Here is an 18,723-nt window from a genome sequence, read left to right on the forward strand (position 1 = left end):
TAAGAAAATCATTTTATAAAAATCGGTGGGAGCCTCTTTCTAAAAGAGTCAGTTATAGATAAAACGATATCTAATAAGATAATTTCCTGTCAAATATTGCTTTATCTTTCTATAATAGTTGTTATTTAATGCACTAATTACATACGATAAAACTTTTCATTGAATTATTGTTATTCATTTTAATTTGTGGATGTGAATTAAATGTGTGTTTATATGTACATCTATATGTATATATATATACATATTATCTCTATTTGAAGAAAATAGAATAGAGAGGAACGAGGATATGGGAACACATATTATGTTTCAATATTATAATGTGTGTATATATACAACTTGAATTACAATGAAATTTATTCAAACTCATATTCGTCTGTCCTACCTTCTGTTACCATACTGATTACAATAAAATTTGGAATTGCATTAGTATACAAACATAAAACTAAATATACTTCATACAATGGCATTATTTCTCATATACCTGAAGAAACTATTATATTTTATTAATATTTTTTTTTAAATTAATCAATCTGACATCCTTCTCCCCATAAACTTATAATGGTAAAGCAATCAAAAATTCTTGTAGAAAACTAATATAATATATAATCTTGGCTGATACAACAATATTCAATTCTACAAAATAAACGCGCTATTATTTTAACAAACTTTTTATCATAGGCAAGAAGAGATCATAATTTGCTCTCAAATTTTATTCTTACGAATATTTTATAATTTAAACGTACGTAATAAAAAAAAAATAAAGAATTCTAATATATATACAACATAACATAAATTCTCCAGAAAATTAGCTAAATTTGTACAAAGTAAATTTTGTTAAAACTAGAAAGAAATTTAGGTGAAAAAACAATCTGAAGATTTCTTTTTTATTGATAATATCTTAATATAGGAAAATGTATCATAAAAACTATTTTGTCCCTTAATTGAATACCCATATAACAGGACTTGTTAAATTAGAACTGATAATCTATAAAAGTAAAGTTATCTCAAATCATTTCTACCCAAAGTAATATATTTACAATGTTTTATAAATAAAAGATATATGTTTAAAAATTCACAAAATTTATATTCATGGAAAATAGGAAACTAGAAGAATAGTAGTTTATTCAAACGGCTTGATATTATTTTTGGAAATGATATTTTTTAAGTTGCTAGTATTCCACAATTTTTTCAAGATAAATTGATAGTATAGCAATATCAAGTATTATTTTCTAGTATTGTTGTTTCTATTACATATCACATACTGGGCATTCACTTTTGAAGGGACAAAATAGAATCAAATTACTTGTTTTTTCTTATTTCTTTAAACAATTATACCTATTTGTAAAAATATGTAAAGATTAATGTTAAATAATTTTTTTAAATTGAATTTTATCATAGAGTAAGATATTGGAAACAATCCTCCTGTGCTATAAAAATAAATAAAACTTTATATTGTTATAAAGAATTAATCATTATAAAAATAATATCACTGAAATAGTTGATCGATCTACAACGTATATTATGTGTTGGAGGATTAAAATTTAATGAAATAAGAAAAAGATATTTATGTCATGTAGGAAAATAATGATAAAGAGTTCACAATTGAATAAATTGTAATACTAATATTGCATTTAAATAAAATTGCAATGCCATGTATACCACAGAACGTGTGACAGGATAAACGTTAAAGAATAAAATCTCCAAGTTGTATCTAAAATAAGATTCGTGACGAAAAATAATTTATAATTATCATACGGAAATGTATATTATTTTATTCTTTAATTATTTATTTAATGATCGATAATTTTGGCGTTCTGCATAATTAGTTAAATCTGTTCCTCTGTGTATATCAGATGTAATAGAATTATCAATAATTTATTAAATTGTTAAAACAGCGATCATTAGTTAGGAAAAAAAATATATTCACATTATTATTGCCAATGAGATACAACGAACGAAAAACAACTGTGATTTTTTTAATTTAGATAAATTAAAAAGAATAATAGATTTTTTCGAGATAAAAGATCTGTTTTTCTTTACTATTACCATTGATTCATAATCAGTAAAGACGGGATTTTATTTGAATATTCGCATACATCAATTTTAAAATTGGAGAATTTATTAATTTTCTATCAACGTTTGGTCCTTGGTCCCTCTTTTAATACCCGAATGTACTTTGTTTTTATTTGTATATGAAAAGTGAAGTGTCATACCTTCTAATTTTAATCCATGATCTTATTTTACTACCCTGTCTGCACGTCGCTCCTGCATACATGTGTATAAAATTATAAATTGTACTGTTATAAATGATAAAGTGGTCTTCTACTGAACGTATATCAGCAATGAAACTCATAAATAACGACATCAGGTTTATAGTATTCTGACAAGAAAGTGCTTCTCATGCTGTACATTATAGTCATAAATGATGTTATCACGATCATCATAAGTCGTTGACACTTACATCGTTTTATAGATCTTCACAATACGATTCTCAGCTGAACATTTTTTCTCATTCATATTTCTCATTGATACTTCATTATTGTAAACACCCGGCAGATTCTATGTTTTTCCCAAACATTATAAACCCTTGATTAGAATAATACCTTAAACTTTAGGAAAAAGAAACTTAATACCCAATGCCGATCAAATTATTCTTCCCATTGTTGTTCAGCTGTAAGTGACGTATCAACGTTAATGTATTTAATTATTACGTAATAAACGTAATATTTACCTGTACCAATTGGGTATTATAGTATTATTTTTTCTTTTTTATAAATCATTTATTATATACCTTCTTATCGCACAGACCACCATGTTCCACTTGTGTATTATCTCAACTTTGCAACTTTTGGATTATATCCCATCTTACTTGTGACTATACTTTATCTTGATTTTTTGTCAAAACTTGTGCAGGCTTGACACTCAATAAGATTTTTCTCAATACGTTCTGCAAGTTTTTCTTTTTCATTCAATAATAATCGCCTTATTTCCCAACATTATGTGTATTCTGAACTCTACTCTGTTAAAAATATTTTTTCAAAAACATATATGTTTTCTTCTGCACCATTTAACAGAAACAAATAATACAATAGAGCTTATTGAAGTAAAGTATCTGAAGCAATCTGATAGAATACCATGACCAGTAAGATAGGAAAGGATTTTATGAACAACATACATGATCGTTTTGAGATAATCATAGAATCAGAGCTCAGAGTAGATTTATAGTCAGCTCGCAAGGTTTTTCGTTGTGTTGGCACAGCCGACCATTAATCGGACTTGTGTTGACTTTTCTCCTAGGTGAAATACTAGGTCGTATTACACCTGATCGTGCAGACGTCTTTGCCTCTACGTTGTAGAGCACCGAATGGTACAAATTAGTAGTACCATATGAGACGAGAGATTAACCATCAACGCGTTTGCGTTTGCTTTCGTTCCTTCAAACCCATGGTGTCCAACCCTCATATAAGAGAGCTAAATTATCAGTGCTTTGTGCTTCGCGTATTACATATTCCACTTGCTCGGCCGTTGTATACTTACGCGTTGGATGTGGGTCTCGTCCCTCTAATTTCATTCTCACGCGTCGCCATACATTTAGCGCATACGCATTTCGTTCTTGCACAGCTATTAAAAATAAATAAGCGAATCGGTTATTATATTTCAAATAGAAATAATATAATATATATAATATATTAATATTTAAAAGATAATATATTTATTTACCTTTTCCCGTAGTTGGATCCCTAGTTAAAGGAATTCCCTTTTTAGGACTAAGACAAACGCTATCTTGTCTCATTAATTTAGCTCTCTTTTTAAGAGAGCATTCTTTATCTAATCCTTTATTCGAATTCAATCTATGGTCACTAGCAAATTCCAACAACTCGTTATATAAGTTAGGTACCATAATCGCCATGTTTTCTAATTCGGACTTTATGGCAATGCCTCTTTTGGGATCTAAAGTGTCCGATTCCAATTCTTTCACGACTGTAGATAAAGTTTCAGTGAATGATCGATAAGTGTTTAAAAACTCTTGCAATCCGACAATATTTTCTTGTTTAACCATAGTCTTTAATAGTACTCGAACGTCGGACATTAATTTATGATGTTCTGCAAGTATATTCTGAAGGCTTGTCACTCGTCCCCTTAAGCAATCATGTGCGTTGCGTAAAATATCTTGCTTTTCTTGTAATTTTTTTTGCATATCAATAATCGCCTCGGAAATAAGTTTCTCCGCTTGTTTCAACCAGTTAACGTCAACATTGTTTTCTAACTGCAATAATTCAATAAGACTTTCTTCTATTGGACTAACAGTAATCGTTAAATTTACTGTTAACAAACAACTCTCTTCCCAATGTTTAACAAGCTTGATAAAATTGGTATCGTGCGTAACGCTTTCCGATGTTCTTGTCCTTAATGCTTCGTAATGTAATATAGAATTACAAGTGTTGATAACAGCTGCTGAGAGATTATGTTGCTGCGTTAATTTTTCGCACGAAGATAATACAGCATTATCAAATGCTGACATGACCTCGCCTAATGCTGGATTAGCTCCAGCAGCCCATTTCAAACGCTGAATAGCGCTGGATACCAGGTTTTGTTGCTGCTCTCGTGCTTCGCATACTCTTGATTGTAAATTGGATAGAGCTGCAGCTGTTTTTCTTAACTCCAACATAAACGCGGAACGATCTAAACAAACAAAAATAATAATAATAATATATATACCAGGATTTGAAAATAATTTGTTGAAAATATTATTTGAACATAACTTACTTAATGGATTCATGGGACTCATGTTAGATCTCAGTAGAAAATTATCTTCGTGCAACCAATTATGTGCTGTTAATTGGAGTTGTAGTCTTTGTACACTAGCGCGTGATAATTCAACACCTTGTTGTGCCAGTCTTGAACTTTGTTTTCTTCTCCAAGTACTTTCTAACGTACTACTCAATGTGCTAGCTTGAGCTAAAACAGATCCCGTAAAAAGACCTTGTTTTAAACATAAATCGACCATTTTTCTACATAATTCGTCGAGTGAAACTTTACTCTCCGCTCCAATATCTCTTTGCTCAATCTCAGTAGTAACATTTAATCCCATTCTTTGTAATAAAAAGCATAATGCAATGGCAAGTGTTTGAGTTGTTACTCCAAGGAGTTGTCTAGAGACATAATCAGCAGTAAATACTTTTACTGGTTTATTTAATCTTTCGTCGTCATAAACATTTGCAATTTCTCCTTTAAATGCTGTAGCAATATCTCTACACATTATAAAAAACTCTTGTATTGTACATAATCTCTTTATCAGGAAAATATCTTCTAAAACTTGTCGTGCTGTTTTATTAAATATGGGTCCAGCCATTTCTTTAGCTTCTCTAATTTGGTCGATTTTTTTCCAATTAATTGGAATATCAAGGGAACTTAATGTGCTTACCAGAGCATTACCTTCCATTTGTAACTTTTCAAACAATCCATTGAAGCCCATCAAAAGCATTTGGCCAGGTGTTAATGTCTCGTCGTGATTAAGTTCCTGAATATCTGCAGGTCTAGATAGTAATGTTTCAAAACGTGATCTCATATTAGATACTAAGTTTTGTACCATAGCATGTGGACTTTCCATTTCCATTATAGTAAATCTTAGGTGTATTTCTAGTTGTCTAAGAATATCACCAAGGGGTATTCCTGTCGATATAATTATTTCATTTAATTCGTTAATCATTCTAATTACGGTTGGTTCCTCTGTGATAATTGTTTTCATGGCCTCTGGTAAAATAATCGTGTGAAAATTGTAATTAAGTTCTTGCAATCCTTTGTAAATGGAGTCTGCACTTTTAAGACATTTTAATACAAGGGATATTTTTGGATCATTGTTTGTTTTGTGATTCTCAGGTATCAATGTAACAAATTCAGATATTAAGGAAGATATCAATCTCATTTCATCTAAAAACCAATCTCCTTCTCTCGATGTAAGGTCAACTAAACAGTCTCCTGCACATTTAGCAGCTCCCTCCATTATTAAATATCTTTTGTTTAATGCACAAAGCGCTGTTATATTAACACTCTCAAATGCTCTTTCTGCACCTTTCTCGCGTCTTAAAAATCCTGTGATCTGAACTCTTGATTCCGTATATGCTTTTTCGATTCTACTGATGGCTTCTGGTAGACCCTCAGAAACCATCCTTTCGTAAGCTTTTTTAAATCTCTCATTCGCTTCATTTAAGATAGCTTGCATATGATAAGAAAAAGTTACTATTTGTTCTTGAGAATTATTTCCATTCATTTGGCCAAAATTTGCTTCAAATTGATTCATTACTTCATGACAAGTCTCTACCGTTGGTGATGCCAACAACTTATTTGCCCAAGCATGATAAACAATCGTACGGTGTTGCGAAACGATACTTATTGGATAAAGATTACATATTGCTGAATATTGACTCATAAGATCCAAACAACTGCGAATAAGAATAGACTGTTGAGTAGCTAATTGCGTTAATTCGTTCTCGGATTGCTCACACTGAATAATCATCTGATTTTGGCCAGCATTTTGTAGAAATTCTTTAACAAGATCAAAAACAACATGATCTTCTCGTGTAGCTGACGTTCCTAATTCTGCTAACCATTGACCTAATTGTGGTCCTCTTACAGAAGCCAATGCAATCTAAAAATATCAATTATCAAATTAATTAAAAAACTGTATAAAACCATTAATTGTAATTTAGAATATTTTATATTCAAGTAATAAAAAAAAAAGAGAACTTACATTATGCATATTAATTTGCTTTTCACATTCTTCTATTTTTTCTTTCAATCCAACTCTGGCTTTTTCATGTGCATCTCTTGCACGTTTAAATGTATTATACCTTTTTACCACTGAATATAAAACATGATTACGTCCCATTGCTTGTGCCTCTTTTACTAAAGCAAGTTGTTGATGCCTATCTTGCAATAAGTCTTGACACTGTTGCGATGATTCAGTTGCCTCAATCCAACATGTTAAGTGATGACATAACAAAGGAAAAGTTTTAACTAATTCATCCCTATACAAATAGACAAGTTATTTTTACATATACTCATAAAACAAATAACGAATATAACATATAAACTGCTAAAAATAAAAACTATTTCAATAATAATACGAATATATATATATATATATATATATATATATACCTGTTTGCAAGCCATTCTGCTCGCATTTCTGCAATTCTAACAGCAAACATAGCTCGTGTAAGTTCCTGTTCTAGTTGTTTCCGTCCTATACCAGTACATCTTGCTCTAGCTTGACATGCTCCATAACTTGCAATACTATTATCAGCTCCAGCTCTCCAATCTACCAAAGGATCATACACAAATGCTTCCAATAAGGTAAGCAATGTTTCTTTTCCTCTACGCATAACTCTAAGAGTATGTTCGCAGGCCAATCGAAATATACCCTGTTGCATAATTATACTAATTAGAAAATAGTACAATGATATAAAATAAAAAAAATCTAATTCTTATGTAAGTAAAAATATCATCATAGTAAATAATGTAAATTAACTGACCTCTACACCGGTTACACCTAACGCAGCTTTAATATTGGGTGTCATTCTGAAAGGTACCTTTTCAGGGACACGTAACGTCTTTCCCTTTTCAAAGCATACATTATAATCTATATGTACTACTTCTCCAGTATTCAAATCAACTAATACATTATCTAAATGTCTATCGCCCAAGCCTATGATGTAGCCAATAATAGACATAACAGCAACGGAATATGAATAATTTTTAGTTGCTTGCCACCAACATCCGGCGTTAATGCTGTTACACCAAATTTCTCTAAAATTCAACAATGTTTATATATAAGCAATATTGACCATTCAGAAAGTCGATATAACTTTTAATTAAACAATGATACTTTAACAAATTTACTAACTTAGCTAATAAATCCTTTGGTGTCTCTGTCATTAATTCAGATAATACTTGTTTGAGTATTGGAAGAGGCCATTCTTTTCTATTATCCAATGCTATTCCTCTTTCGTTCAGTAATGGTGTTAATTTATTATAGAATAATTCAGAAGGTCGTAAAATTGCTGTGTTCCCAGTTTTATTTGCCATAGCACTTTCTCTCTGCTGCCAACGTTTGTAAAGAACAAATAATGGCGTAACACCATCGACCCATTGTATAAGACCAGATCGTGGTCCTAAAGGAATGACGGAATAATGACGTGCTCTATAAACTTTTTTGATATCACTGTTTTTAGACATCATAGTATTACATATATTTAAAAATTGCATGATTCTTTCATCAAGATGTAAATCTTCTAATCCTTTAAATAAATATGTATAAGTATGACCATCCGAACCATGAAACATAAGCTTCTTTGGCTTTGTTTTAGTTGGTAATATTTGTACGTTATTATTAACAGATTTAATAGTAACAACTTTATTGCCAATAGCAGCAACACCTGGCATAGCAATACATGTGCCCTTTAAATTAGCTAGGATTGGACTAATATCTGTCATTGATAATGAATAAGCAGTCCGTTTCTGTACACGTTGTGCCAATTTTGTTTCCAAATGTTTTAAGGACAGTGCAGCCATTTGAGGTTTAGCAGGATTTTTTGGATTATTTAATCTACTAATAACTTCTTGAATGGTAGGGCCGAATTTATCTTGAAAATTTTTTTCATGTGGAGTTTCTGCCGATACAGATGTCATTGATAAAAGATTTTCAAGGATGAATACAATTGGTTTCAATATGATTCTATGCTTTTCAGCGATCAACTTATCTTTTTCTTCCGGAGTAAGCCAAATATTGTCTTGTACTTTTTGAACTTCAAACTCGAGCTGTTCAAATCTCTTACTAATTTCTGTGTGATGTTGGCACAATGTTGCTAACCATAATTCATCCCATAACAACGTAATTCTACGAAGTTCTCTTACAAGTATTTTTACTTGACTAACAGAATCTAGGATTCTATTGGATAAACAATCAACTAATTGTGCGAAACAAGCATCCATAAAGCCTTGATTTTCATCATTATAAGTAGATTCAGTATCCTCTTCTATGTAATCTAAATCATTGTGCTGAGAGATATCATTTTCAGTTCTTTCGTAAACCATTTTATCATAATTTTTTCTTTGACCAGAAACAGCTCCTACTACTGCAGGGAAAGTTATCAAATGAGGAGAATTTTCTGCTACTCTGCATAAAAGTTCGGAAACTTGGGTGCGTACATATGCTTCCGGATGACTTAATCTTGAAAATAGTTGTGGTATAATTTCTTTCCATGGACCGGTAGGTGTAGTTGAAAGTCCAGATTCAAGTACATTCTGAAGTTCTAAAGCATGTTTTACAACAAGACGTAAAAGTCTTAATGTAGCTGTAATAGTATCGCAATTGTTGTTTTCATTATTTGCTAATTGCAAATATTTAAAGTAAGCATTAGCAGATAATTCATAATAAGAATAAATTCGTTTCTGTGCTTGCCTCCATATGTCGACTAACATTCCAAGGTGTTCATTATTGGCATGACATAAAATTGGAACATTTCTCAATTGATTTTCTATCATCTCTGATGTATTTATATCATTCGTATCAATATCACCCTCATCTTCTGGAATAGTTTTATTTTGGCTTAATATGGAAAATACTGCATTAAGATCATTTTCAGTAATATCTATAGGTAACAATGATTGTATATTTATTCGATCTGTATCTGTGAGTTGGCCAGAATTAGAATTATCAACTATTTTTCTTCCCCATTTGTAGCACCAGGCTGCAAAACTGGACCATGCCAAAGGCAGATCGGGACATTGATTTACGCCTAGTTGCATTAACTTTCCAATAATCATATCCGATGTTGGTATTAAATCTGTCGTGTCTCCAAATAATTTATTCATTAAGCCATCATTATGAACAGCTTCGAATCGTAGTAGGTCTTCTAACTGATGATTATCAGTTATATTGGCATCTTGTTGTATCCATTTACTAAGAGTGAGCAAAAGTTTAGTTCCAGTTTCTCTGAGATCTGTTAATTGCTCCCCACCTACGATAGACTGAGAAATTCCAAGCGCTGTTGCACTGCATACTTTCAATGCCTCTTCTATATTTTCCATGTCGTACAGCAATTTAGCAAATTCTCTGAATGCCCGCATATTATTTTTCGACCATTTTACGTTCATAGACTCAGTAAGCATTTTGTCTATAATCTCTGTAAAATTGCAACCCTGTAAATCTTTGATTTGGAATAAGTCTTGTTCGATTTCGAAGTACTTTATCATTTCTCGTTTAGCTAAATTAAAATTCCCTTCTTTTCTTGCACTTCGAACTACGTGTAATCTCAAACTAGCCACTTCTTTGGAAATAGAATTATTTGTTTTACAGAAATAATCTGACCACCATAAAATTTGTGTCAATATACTGGTACTTAAATTATTAATTTTGTCCTCTTTGTATAACTCAAATACATTGTTTTGTTTTCCAGCTAGTAAATTTTTCAAACCCGTAGCAGAATATTGTATCAATATGGAATCACTTAAATACTCTGAAGGTACATTTCGTAAGCCTTCTTCCATAGTTTTAGCAGCAATTTTCTGACATCTCTGTATGTCTTTTTCAAACGAAGTTTTATATTCATTGATATGAACGCTCATTGCAATATTAGTTAAAGTGTTATTGCATTCGATAATAGTCTTAGCACAGCTCCAATTTGTTCTTGTTTCTTCATCTAATAGGTTCCAATTAGACAACTCTTCCATGGAAATAATTTCACCAATTTCAAACTTCTTTAAACATTTTGCCTGCTGAGGAACTATGTTTTCCATCATTTGTTTCCTTAGGAAGATATTCTTTTCCTGCAGCAAGATATCATTTTCTATCATTTTCCATGTTTCTAACTGAGTCCAATCATTAACAGCTCTGTAACACTTAGTAAGATGTTGCATACAAAATGTTGCCACTTGATTGTCACCATCTATTTTTGCACCTCTTATATCTTCATCTATATTATACCATTGCTCTTCGATTATTTGTTTATAATTGTCAGCTGCTGATTCATAATGACCAGCAGCTTCTTCCATCGCTGCTTTTAACCAAGGAAACTTTCTATCTTTTTCTTTTGTATATATATAAAGTCCTTGTAATGCTTCTGCTTCTCCTAACATGACCATAGCTTGAGCTGTACAAAGAGTTGCCCTCTCAAACTCTATACCTTGAGTATTCTCACAAATACTTAAATCTTCTAAAAGTCTTTGACCATTCCTTAAAGCTACTGTTGCCAATCCCGAATGTAATGAAACAACGCATAGAGCTAAACGAATGCGATTCAACCATTCTTTGCACGTAGATTTATTAGTATGGAAGAAAGTTCGTACTGGCTTTGACAAGGGTGGTAATGCCACAGCACATCCTTCTGCAGCATTGTGAATAACTCTCTCTAAATGTTCCAGGAATTCTATAAAAAGTCTTACACGTGTGTGTTCGTGCAACAGGTAATCTAAACCATGATTATCTTTCTTCACTATTTCTGAATTGTATGATATCTCACGAGCCAAAATTTTCAATGCTCCTTCAATGCTTGTAAATGTTTCTTGAGGTTTTCCAAGAGAAGTACGCAGCTTATTAATTACGCAATGTTGCGCAGCTTCAAGGCCGCACCAAAAAAATAAGAAAGAACAATTTGCGAGAGCTAGCGAATGCATTTTTGTCATTATCTCATTTTCAGACCTTTAAATACAAATGAATTAATAATTTTTCAAATTTAGTAAAAAATAAAAATTAAAAAGAATTGAAACTTACACTGTTGGCCAGCACAAAGTAAATATTTCAGCTAAACCAGATGCATCGATATAATGTTCTTGCAATAAAAATGCCATATAAGTTTTAAAATATTGCGCTTGCATTTCACCATTGTTGTTACCTCTCATGTGTAATCTCTGTGCGAGAATTACAGATTCTAATGAATAACTCTCAATCTCTTGAAATTTCTAGAAAATATAGACGTATGAAATACACTAAACACACTATAATAGAAAATATGTGATATTTATTGATTTTTTATCTTTATTTTTAGATTAAAAAAAGAAGAATGAATATAAAAGTGTTCATATTTTGTTTCACATAAAAACAACTTACCTTTGTTTCTGACGGTAAGTATTCTTTATTTAACTTTGGAATAACAATATTAAGAGGCACGTTCATTAACAGTTGACTATACTTTTCACGTACATGCTTGTCGTACGAAGTTAGATGTAACATCGCAAAGTCTACAATACTTGAATAAATTTCTTGTCGCCAGACAACATTTTTTGAACTCATTAAAATTTCAAAAATAGAACAAATAGCGATTAAAATATCATAATCGGTTGTAGTACCACAAGCAATTAAACTGGTAATAACATTTTCACATTCCTGAGTTTTACTCAAAATACCAATGTAATTTTCAGACTGTATACAGATTTCTTGCATCCAATTAGATAAAAGTAATAATGTTCTGTTTGAACTTCTCTTGTTATATGTCTTTGCTATAAGATTAAGTATTATAGATAAATGTCCACTTGTAGGTGACGTTGTTGGTACATCTAATGTTCCAGGAAACATATCTATTGGGCGGCATGTAGTTATTCCTGTTATTAAACTAGAACTTGGTACAAAATGATTATACCTGTAAAAATTTCAAATTACATCAAATATTTTTAATCTAACATAATTTAAATACTTATATAATTGATTTAATATAGAGAAGGCTCTTAATAAAAAATCTACAAAATCTTTGTATTTATGTGATAATACTTAAATAAATAAATATTTGGCATATATTTACAAGAAAAAAATATAATATATAAAAATAATATTACCTAGAGCAATGTGCATAAAGCAAATACAAAATGCTATACTGTAACAATGGACTGGCAATAGATAATGCTGGATCATACGGTTTTAATTTAACAGCAAGGAGTTCTAAGATTGTTGGTTTTAATGCCCACATTCCAATTATCGAATTACTTGCATTTGCTGAAAGATAATAAAGATTTTAAACATTTGAACATTAAAAAGTATTATACGTGCGTTGATTTTTAATATACTTTACCAATATCTGAAAGTGCACGTAGAATAAAAATAATAACAATTTCAGCATCTGACTTCTTATATTGCACATCGGTGAAAGGATTGTCTATGACTAAGCAATCGATGTCTCTTATAAGTTTGTAAGCCACTTCTAAATCAGCTAATATATATCTGTATGCCTCTTGTAGTAATGGAATATTCTTTAAACTCAAAAGGCTGTGATATACACCAAGGCTGGCATTTTGAATAGTTATAGAATTTCTGAACCTTAATTTTAATAAGGTGGAATTTTTTCCCAGCAATTTATGCACCAGTTCTAAAGGTAAATTAGCTGATACCTCTTTAATTACTTTAGAGATGGTGTTCAACATAGAAATAATAGTGTCGTCCCAAAAAATGTTGACTCTTTGCAATTGAAGATCGATGAATTTATAAAGAAGATCATGATTTTTAGTCACACGACTTTGAATATATCCTAGAAGCAAAAATGCACATTCGTTTGCAACCACGATCAGTTCTTCTTTTTCTTCTGACAAATCGATATTTTTTTTTCTTTTGAATTCCATCGAAGCGAGTACGTTCATCAGAGATTGTTCCTTTTCTTTGGAAAATATATCTTTATCAATGACAATTTTAGAATTTTTATAATCATTTTTCTTGCTGATGTATAAACATTTAAGCATCTTTATTAAATTCTCTTCCCTGATTTCTTCCTTATTAAAACTTTTCAAAAGTATTTCAACATGTTTTTGCGTCGAATTCATATGCCTCGCGCATCTAATTACATTATCATGATTTTCAAGTGGTGCGACAAGATTTTGTGACCATTCCTCGTAACCTTCATTTAATTCAATTGCTTTTACTACAGTTTTTAACATTTTTGATAGGCAATCCATTAAAAAGGACCACTGCACATTAGGTGTAAGATTAGGATTCAAACGATCAGATATACTTTTGGTCACAGTATTAAACACAGATATCAAAGATGTAATGCGAAGTATACATTCTTTAGGTGTCGGAAATGTTACATCGCCAGGTGAATTTCTACCAGATTCAGGTGAAGTTAATTCTTCATCGTAACTTTCCATGTCTTCCAAAAATTGTCCTAATAATGTCAATGTAAACTGTAAATCTGTAATCCAAAATGACCGTAATTTCTGCAAGCTTTTACTCGCATAAGCTATGATAGATCTTTGTTGTGTTGAATCTATATGCCATCCCACTAAAATATCGACCGTATCACGGAAATGATTGGAAAAAGTCTCGGGATATGATTCGATTAATAATAATATGGCATCCACTGTAGCCACTAATAAGTCTGATCTATCAACATTTTCCAACGTTGATTGCAATTGTGACATCATAGACTGAAATAAAATTAATTATCATTATGCATCTTATTTTCACCTAAGGCATATATTTTGTGTATTAAAAGAAATCTGATTAAATACCACTGAGAATTCCTTTAATCTTGGTGTTTCTGCATCCAGTTTGAGCATTTCGACAAAAGATTTGATTAGAAGACATTTGATGTCATCTTTTCTTTCCAAGGCATACTTACTAAAAGTCCATTCTAAAAATCTACAAAAATAAAAATAAAGTTAAACACCACCTGCATACAAAAATAAAATATTATTCCTATTTATAAACTTATAAAAAATTATAATGAATACCTTTTGAAATCTTGATCTACCACATATCCGATACGACCTAAACATTTAGTAACATGCTGCTTTGCATCCGGTCCAGGACCAGAGTGTAGTATATCTAATAAGCTTTCGCAAATATGCTCCAAGCTCCGTCGTATATATCTTTGATTTTCAGGTGCTAGTATACCTTCTTGTAATTGTTTGCAAAGCATCATGAAATGATCATAATCATCTTCACGGCATAATCGCCTCAAAAGTTTAGAAATTCTGGACTCCTCTGTAATGTAAATAAAATTCTTGTTAACACAAATCTAAACAAAGCGTAGAAGATACAAAACTACAGAAAATAATAGATTCCAACCATTTATTCTTTTATCGTCATAGTATTTGTTCTGCGAATTTTCTTGATTTTTCAACGATTCTTGAAACTTCGGTTTAGGTACCGAGTGATAACTGGGCTCTGCATTTGCATCACGTTCAGATGTTTTCTTAAAACCTCGACCACGTAATCCTCCTCTACCACGATCTCCTGAACTGCTACCACGAGCCATTCGAAATTCATTGCGTGGTATCCCACTAATTCTATAAGATATAAATATTACAAACAAATTTTTCAAAAGTACTGCAAGTAATATGATATTACATGAAGATAATAAGACAACGAAGAAATAAATTTAATAAGAATAAAATCTCTACCTTGGTTTAAACTTAGAAAATGAATGATCCGATAGATAATTGTTGGTATTTCGTTGGCAAATAACCAAAGTGCCACGAGGGACATTAAACTCGTTGATACCAAAGTTAGTCAGAGTACCTCCGTCTCCTTTATCGGTATCACTTCCTTGACTATTACAAGGAGACTCTTCTGGTGTCTCTGAGTTCCTTGGTCCACGTAGCTTCGTGTTAGTATTAAAGCTCCCACAGCTATTCATTACATTACTCAGCGGATGGTCTGCATGACCTACATTTCAATCATATAGCCTATAGTTAATTTAAATACAAAATACCTATGCATATGAAAATATATTCTATACTACATTACATTCATTAATTTATAAACGAATGAACACAATCGAATCCATGAATTTTAAAAACACATTGAAACATAAATATACACAGATGTTTTAATTAATTTGTACGAACAATCTCTTATAATAATATTATTTCACAAAACTACTTTAATCTTGAAACATTTTCATTGATAAAAGCATTAGCATGCAAATTTCTTAATTATTATATCACAAATATATCTCATGAACAATAAGAACAAAAAAGCACTTCTTTCGACATAGGATAACAATGAAAATTACGTAGACCGTATTTTTACTTCAAATTGATATTCATAATAGTTTTGAAAAGGAGAATAAATGAAACTCTGTAGATAAATAATCCCGATAAAGACAAATGTATTTAAAAAAAAAAAACAAAAAGTAACGTATCATAACCAAATACGTAAAGTAAAATCTAGTCGAATAGATAATATCGACAAGAAACTGGACAAAAATTCAATTTTACGAAAATATAAAATAATTTATAAGATAAATTATAATTACATATGCATATAAATATATATATATATATATATATATATATATATATGTGCGTATATGTGTGCATATATATATATATGCTTTTGTGTATAGAAATATTTTTAATGTTAGACTATAAAGGAAACGAACAGATCGAACTATACAGAAAACGTATTGAAATGTAGACACCTTTTATATTAGTGAAGCATAACGTTAAGAAATAATTAATTACTAACATTAATATTACCTTTTGTCGACAATAGCTTTTTTTTATATGAAATGTATTAAATATTGTGCAATCGATTAATCAAAAAAGAAGCATAAGCTAATCAGTGCACAACATGCGTGATTTTCGCAAACCATGTAGCAAACGCATACTGAACACTTGCATAAACAAAATAGTTCACAGTATGGTTACTTCGATACTGTACATAAAGGTCAAGTCCATTCTCATGGACTCTATTCTTCTAAGGTTACGTTTTAAATATTTTATTGAATATAAACAAATTCTTAATTATATACAAGATACTATAAAAATAAAATTTGTTGATTATATATCTTATAACTTATTGAATTTGTAATTATGTGTATATAAAATTTTATATACGAATAATGAATAGTGTTAATAACCATTGCGGAGATAACCAATCAGAAATGGTTATTATGCGCGTTTTTTCAAACCGAAGACAATTTTTTTTTCAAAATTGCCTTAATCAAATTTTTTAAGGCAATAAATTGAGATATAAATTTAAAAAATAAATATTTTTATTAATTTATTATAGTAATATACTACTTTTTTTTAAAACAATTTTTTATTTATTATATTATAACTAAAAAAGATAAAAAGGAAAAAAAATATTGGAACTTATTAACATATATTTATGTTACCATGAAAAACCAAAATTGGAGAATGTCAAGATTGATCGTTTAATGTATAACCGAAATATTAATGTATAAAAATAAACCCAAATATTCAGTCTTTCGTCAACGTATTTGATGTGTTTATATTTCACCATGTGAATCTTGACATTCTCCAATTTCGATCTTTCACGGTACATATATATATAAAACATTGTATTATAATGTATATTTTACTGTATTTATCTATAATAATGTACCGACAAAAAAACATATTTTATTCAAATATATTAGGACTTTTAAATACTTTATGGATATAGGGTAATTCAAATATCATCAAGCATTGTATACCATCAATAATATTTTTTTACATATCTATAGACTACAATATTGCTATAAACTTGTAAAAGTAAGTCAATGGTCATCATCATCCTCATCAAGGTTCGCAGTTTCATATTCTTTCATTTGAGGTGTATGTGGCCAGATGGAAGGATTGTATACAGTGCCGCAAGCACATTCTGGATGATATTCTAAGAATTCTTCTATTGTCATATCACCATACGGCATAATAGCTTTTAATTTATTAATAGTTGCGGTAAAGTTCTCAATGTCTTTTTCACATTTTTGGCGGAATTGTTCAACCTCTTGAAGCTGAATATATACACATATAAAAAAGACTTACAATGTATATAAAATGATATTTTTTAAACTACCTTTTGTATAACTAAATAAAGAAGAAAGACAAGTGTTTATAGAGAAAATATTTTACCATAATTTTTTCTTCGCCATCGATAAGAGAAGTATATTTGTCAGCTGGGAACGGTACTTTTAATGCTTCGTACTCTTTCTGGAATTTTTCAACGAGACCAGGCGTTGTTACATTCTTTCTGTAATATTCCCAATTAAGTTGTGGTGAAGTTTCTGGATTTGCCATCATCCTGAAAAAAAAACAAAATTTAATCTAAGAAAACATGATATAAATGAATCATTTGACAGTTATATTATTGGACTATAAAAAAATGTAATATATGTATACAATAATTGTATTAAATAAAATTAAACGTATTTACTTATTCTCAATTACTTTTGTTGCATCCACTAAAATATTATAAAATATTATATTATGTAATGACAGATTATTTTATGAACTAACCGACGTAAATATTGATCCGACTTCGCTTTAAATGCGATAAAAAGACCTTTCTGTTCTTCTGGAACTCTTTCAGCTATTGCTGACCAATTAATTGCTTTAATCGCTCTTCGCGACATTGTTAACGTTTAATATTAAAATATAAAATGGTTAACAATCACGACACTCCAAACTAGAGGTACCAGGAACCACACCAGACTATCAAACAGGCAGGCACCTTAAAAAACCACGTACTCTGTTGAGTTTAACATAGTTTTACATAACTTTAATAATTTATTGGTCAAATATAAATTCGTCTTGAATCAATCATAGAAACTAGCCTTAAGGAAAAGTATAGAAGAGGATAAGGAAAGAAGATTAACAAATAGGAAAGAAAGAAGGTTAACTTAGTTTTCAATGGTAGACAAGCGGGGGCGTTACCGAGCGTTGTCGAGTCAAAGTCAGCAATTGAGTTCATTGAAACTCGGCCGAATCGAGACGAGTTCGTACGAATAA

The 18,723-nt window shown here is 30.5% G+C and overlaps 2 protein-coding genes across 3 annotated transcripts; both read right to left on the reverse strand.

The window, feature by feature from the left end:
• Positions 1-12: 12 nt before the first annotated feature.
• LOC106783886 (serine/threonine-protein kinase SMG1) lies at positions 13-16,604 on the reverse strand. Of its 2 annotated transcripts, XR_001381365.1 has the most exons (17): positions 16,468-16,604; positions 15,388-15,652; positions 15,053-15,273; positions 14,716-14,968; positions 14,494-14,623; positions 13,065-14,409; positions 12,832-12,988; positions 12,110-12,638; positions 11,774-11,961; positions 7,907-11,701; positions 7,536-7,809; positions 7,162-7,424; positions 6,752-7,028; positions 4,768-6,649; positions 3,721-4,683; positions 2,792-3,621; positions 13-2,671 (listed from the first exon to the last, which is right to left on the reverse strand). XR_001381365.1 is itself a non-coding variant. In XM_014742853.1 (16 exons), the coding sequence occupies exons 2-16, from the start codon at positions 15,621-15,623 to the stop codon at positions 3,437-3,439; spliced, it is 10,698 nt and encodes a 3,565-aa protein (XP_014598339.1). In that variant the 5' UTR covers positions 15,624-15,652; positions 16,468-16,604; the 3' UTR covers positions 13-3,436. The 2 variants fall into 2 exon arrangements, 1 of the variants encoding a protein (XP_014598339.1); XM_014742853.1 differs by having other exon boundaries at positions 13-3,621.
• A 701-nt stretch (positions 16,605-17,305) lies between these two features.
• On the reverse strand, positions 17,306-18,462 carry LOC106783888 (ATP synthase subunit d, mitochondrial-like). Its single transcript, XM_014742856.1, has 3 exons — positions 18,232-18,462; positions 17,848-18,016; positions 17,306-17,729 (listed from the first exon to the last, which is right to left on the reverse strand). The coding sequence occupies exons 1-3, from the start codon at positions 18,345-18,347 to the stop codon at positions 17,493-17,495; spliced, it is 522 nt and encodes a 173-aa protein (XP_014598342.1). The 5' UTR covers positions 18,348-18,462; the 3' UTR covers positions 17,306-17,492.
• Between the last annotated feature and the right edge of the window lie 261 nt (positions 18,463-18,723).

This window comes from Polistes canadensis, unplaced genomic scaffold (assembly GCF_001313835.1).
Source record: "Polistes canadensis isolate GaletaPanama2010 unplaced genomic scaffold, ASM131383v1 scaffold_27, whole genome shotgun sequence".
Classification (NCBI taxonomy): Eukaryota; Metazoa; Arthropoda; class Insecta; order Hymenoptera; family Vespidae; genus Polistes; species Polistes canadensis.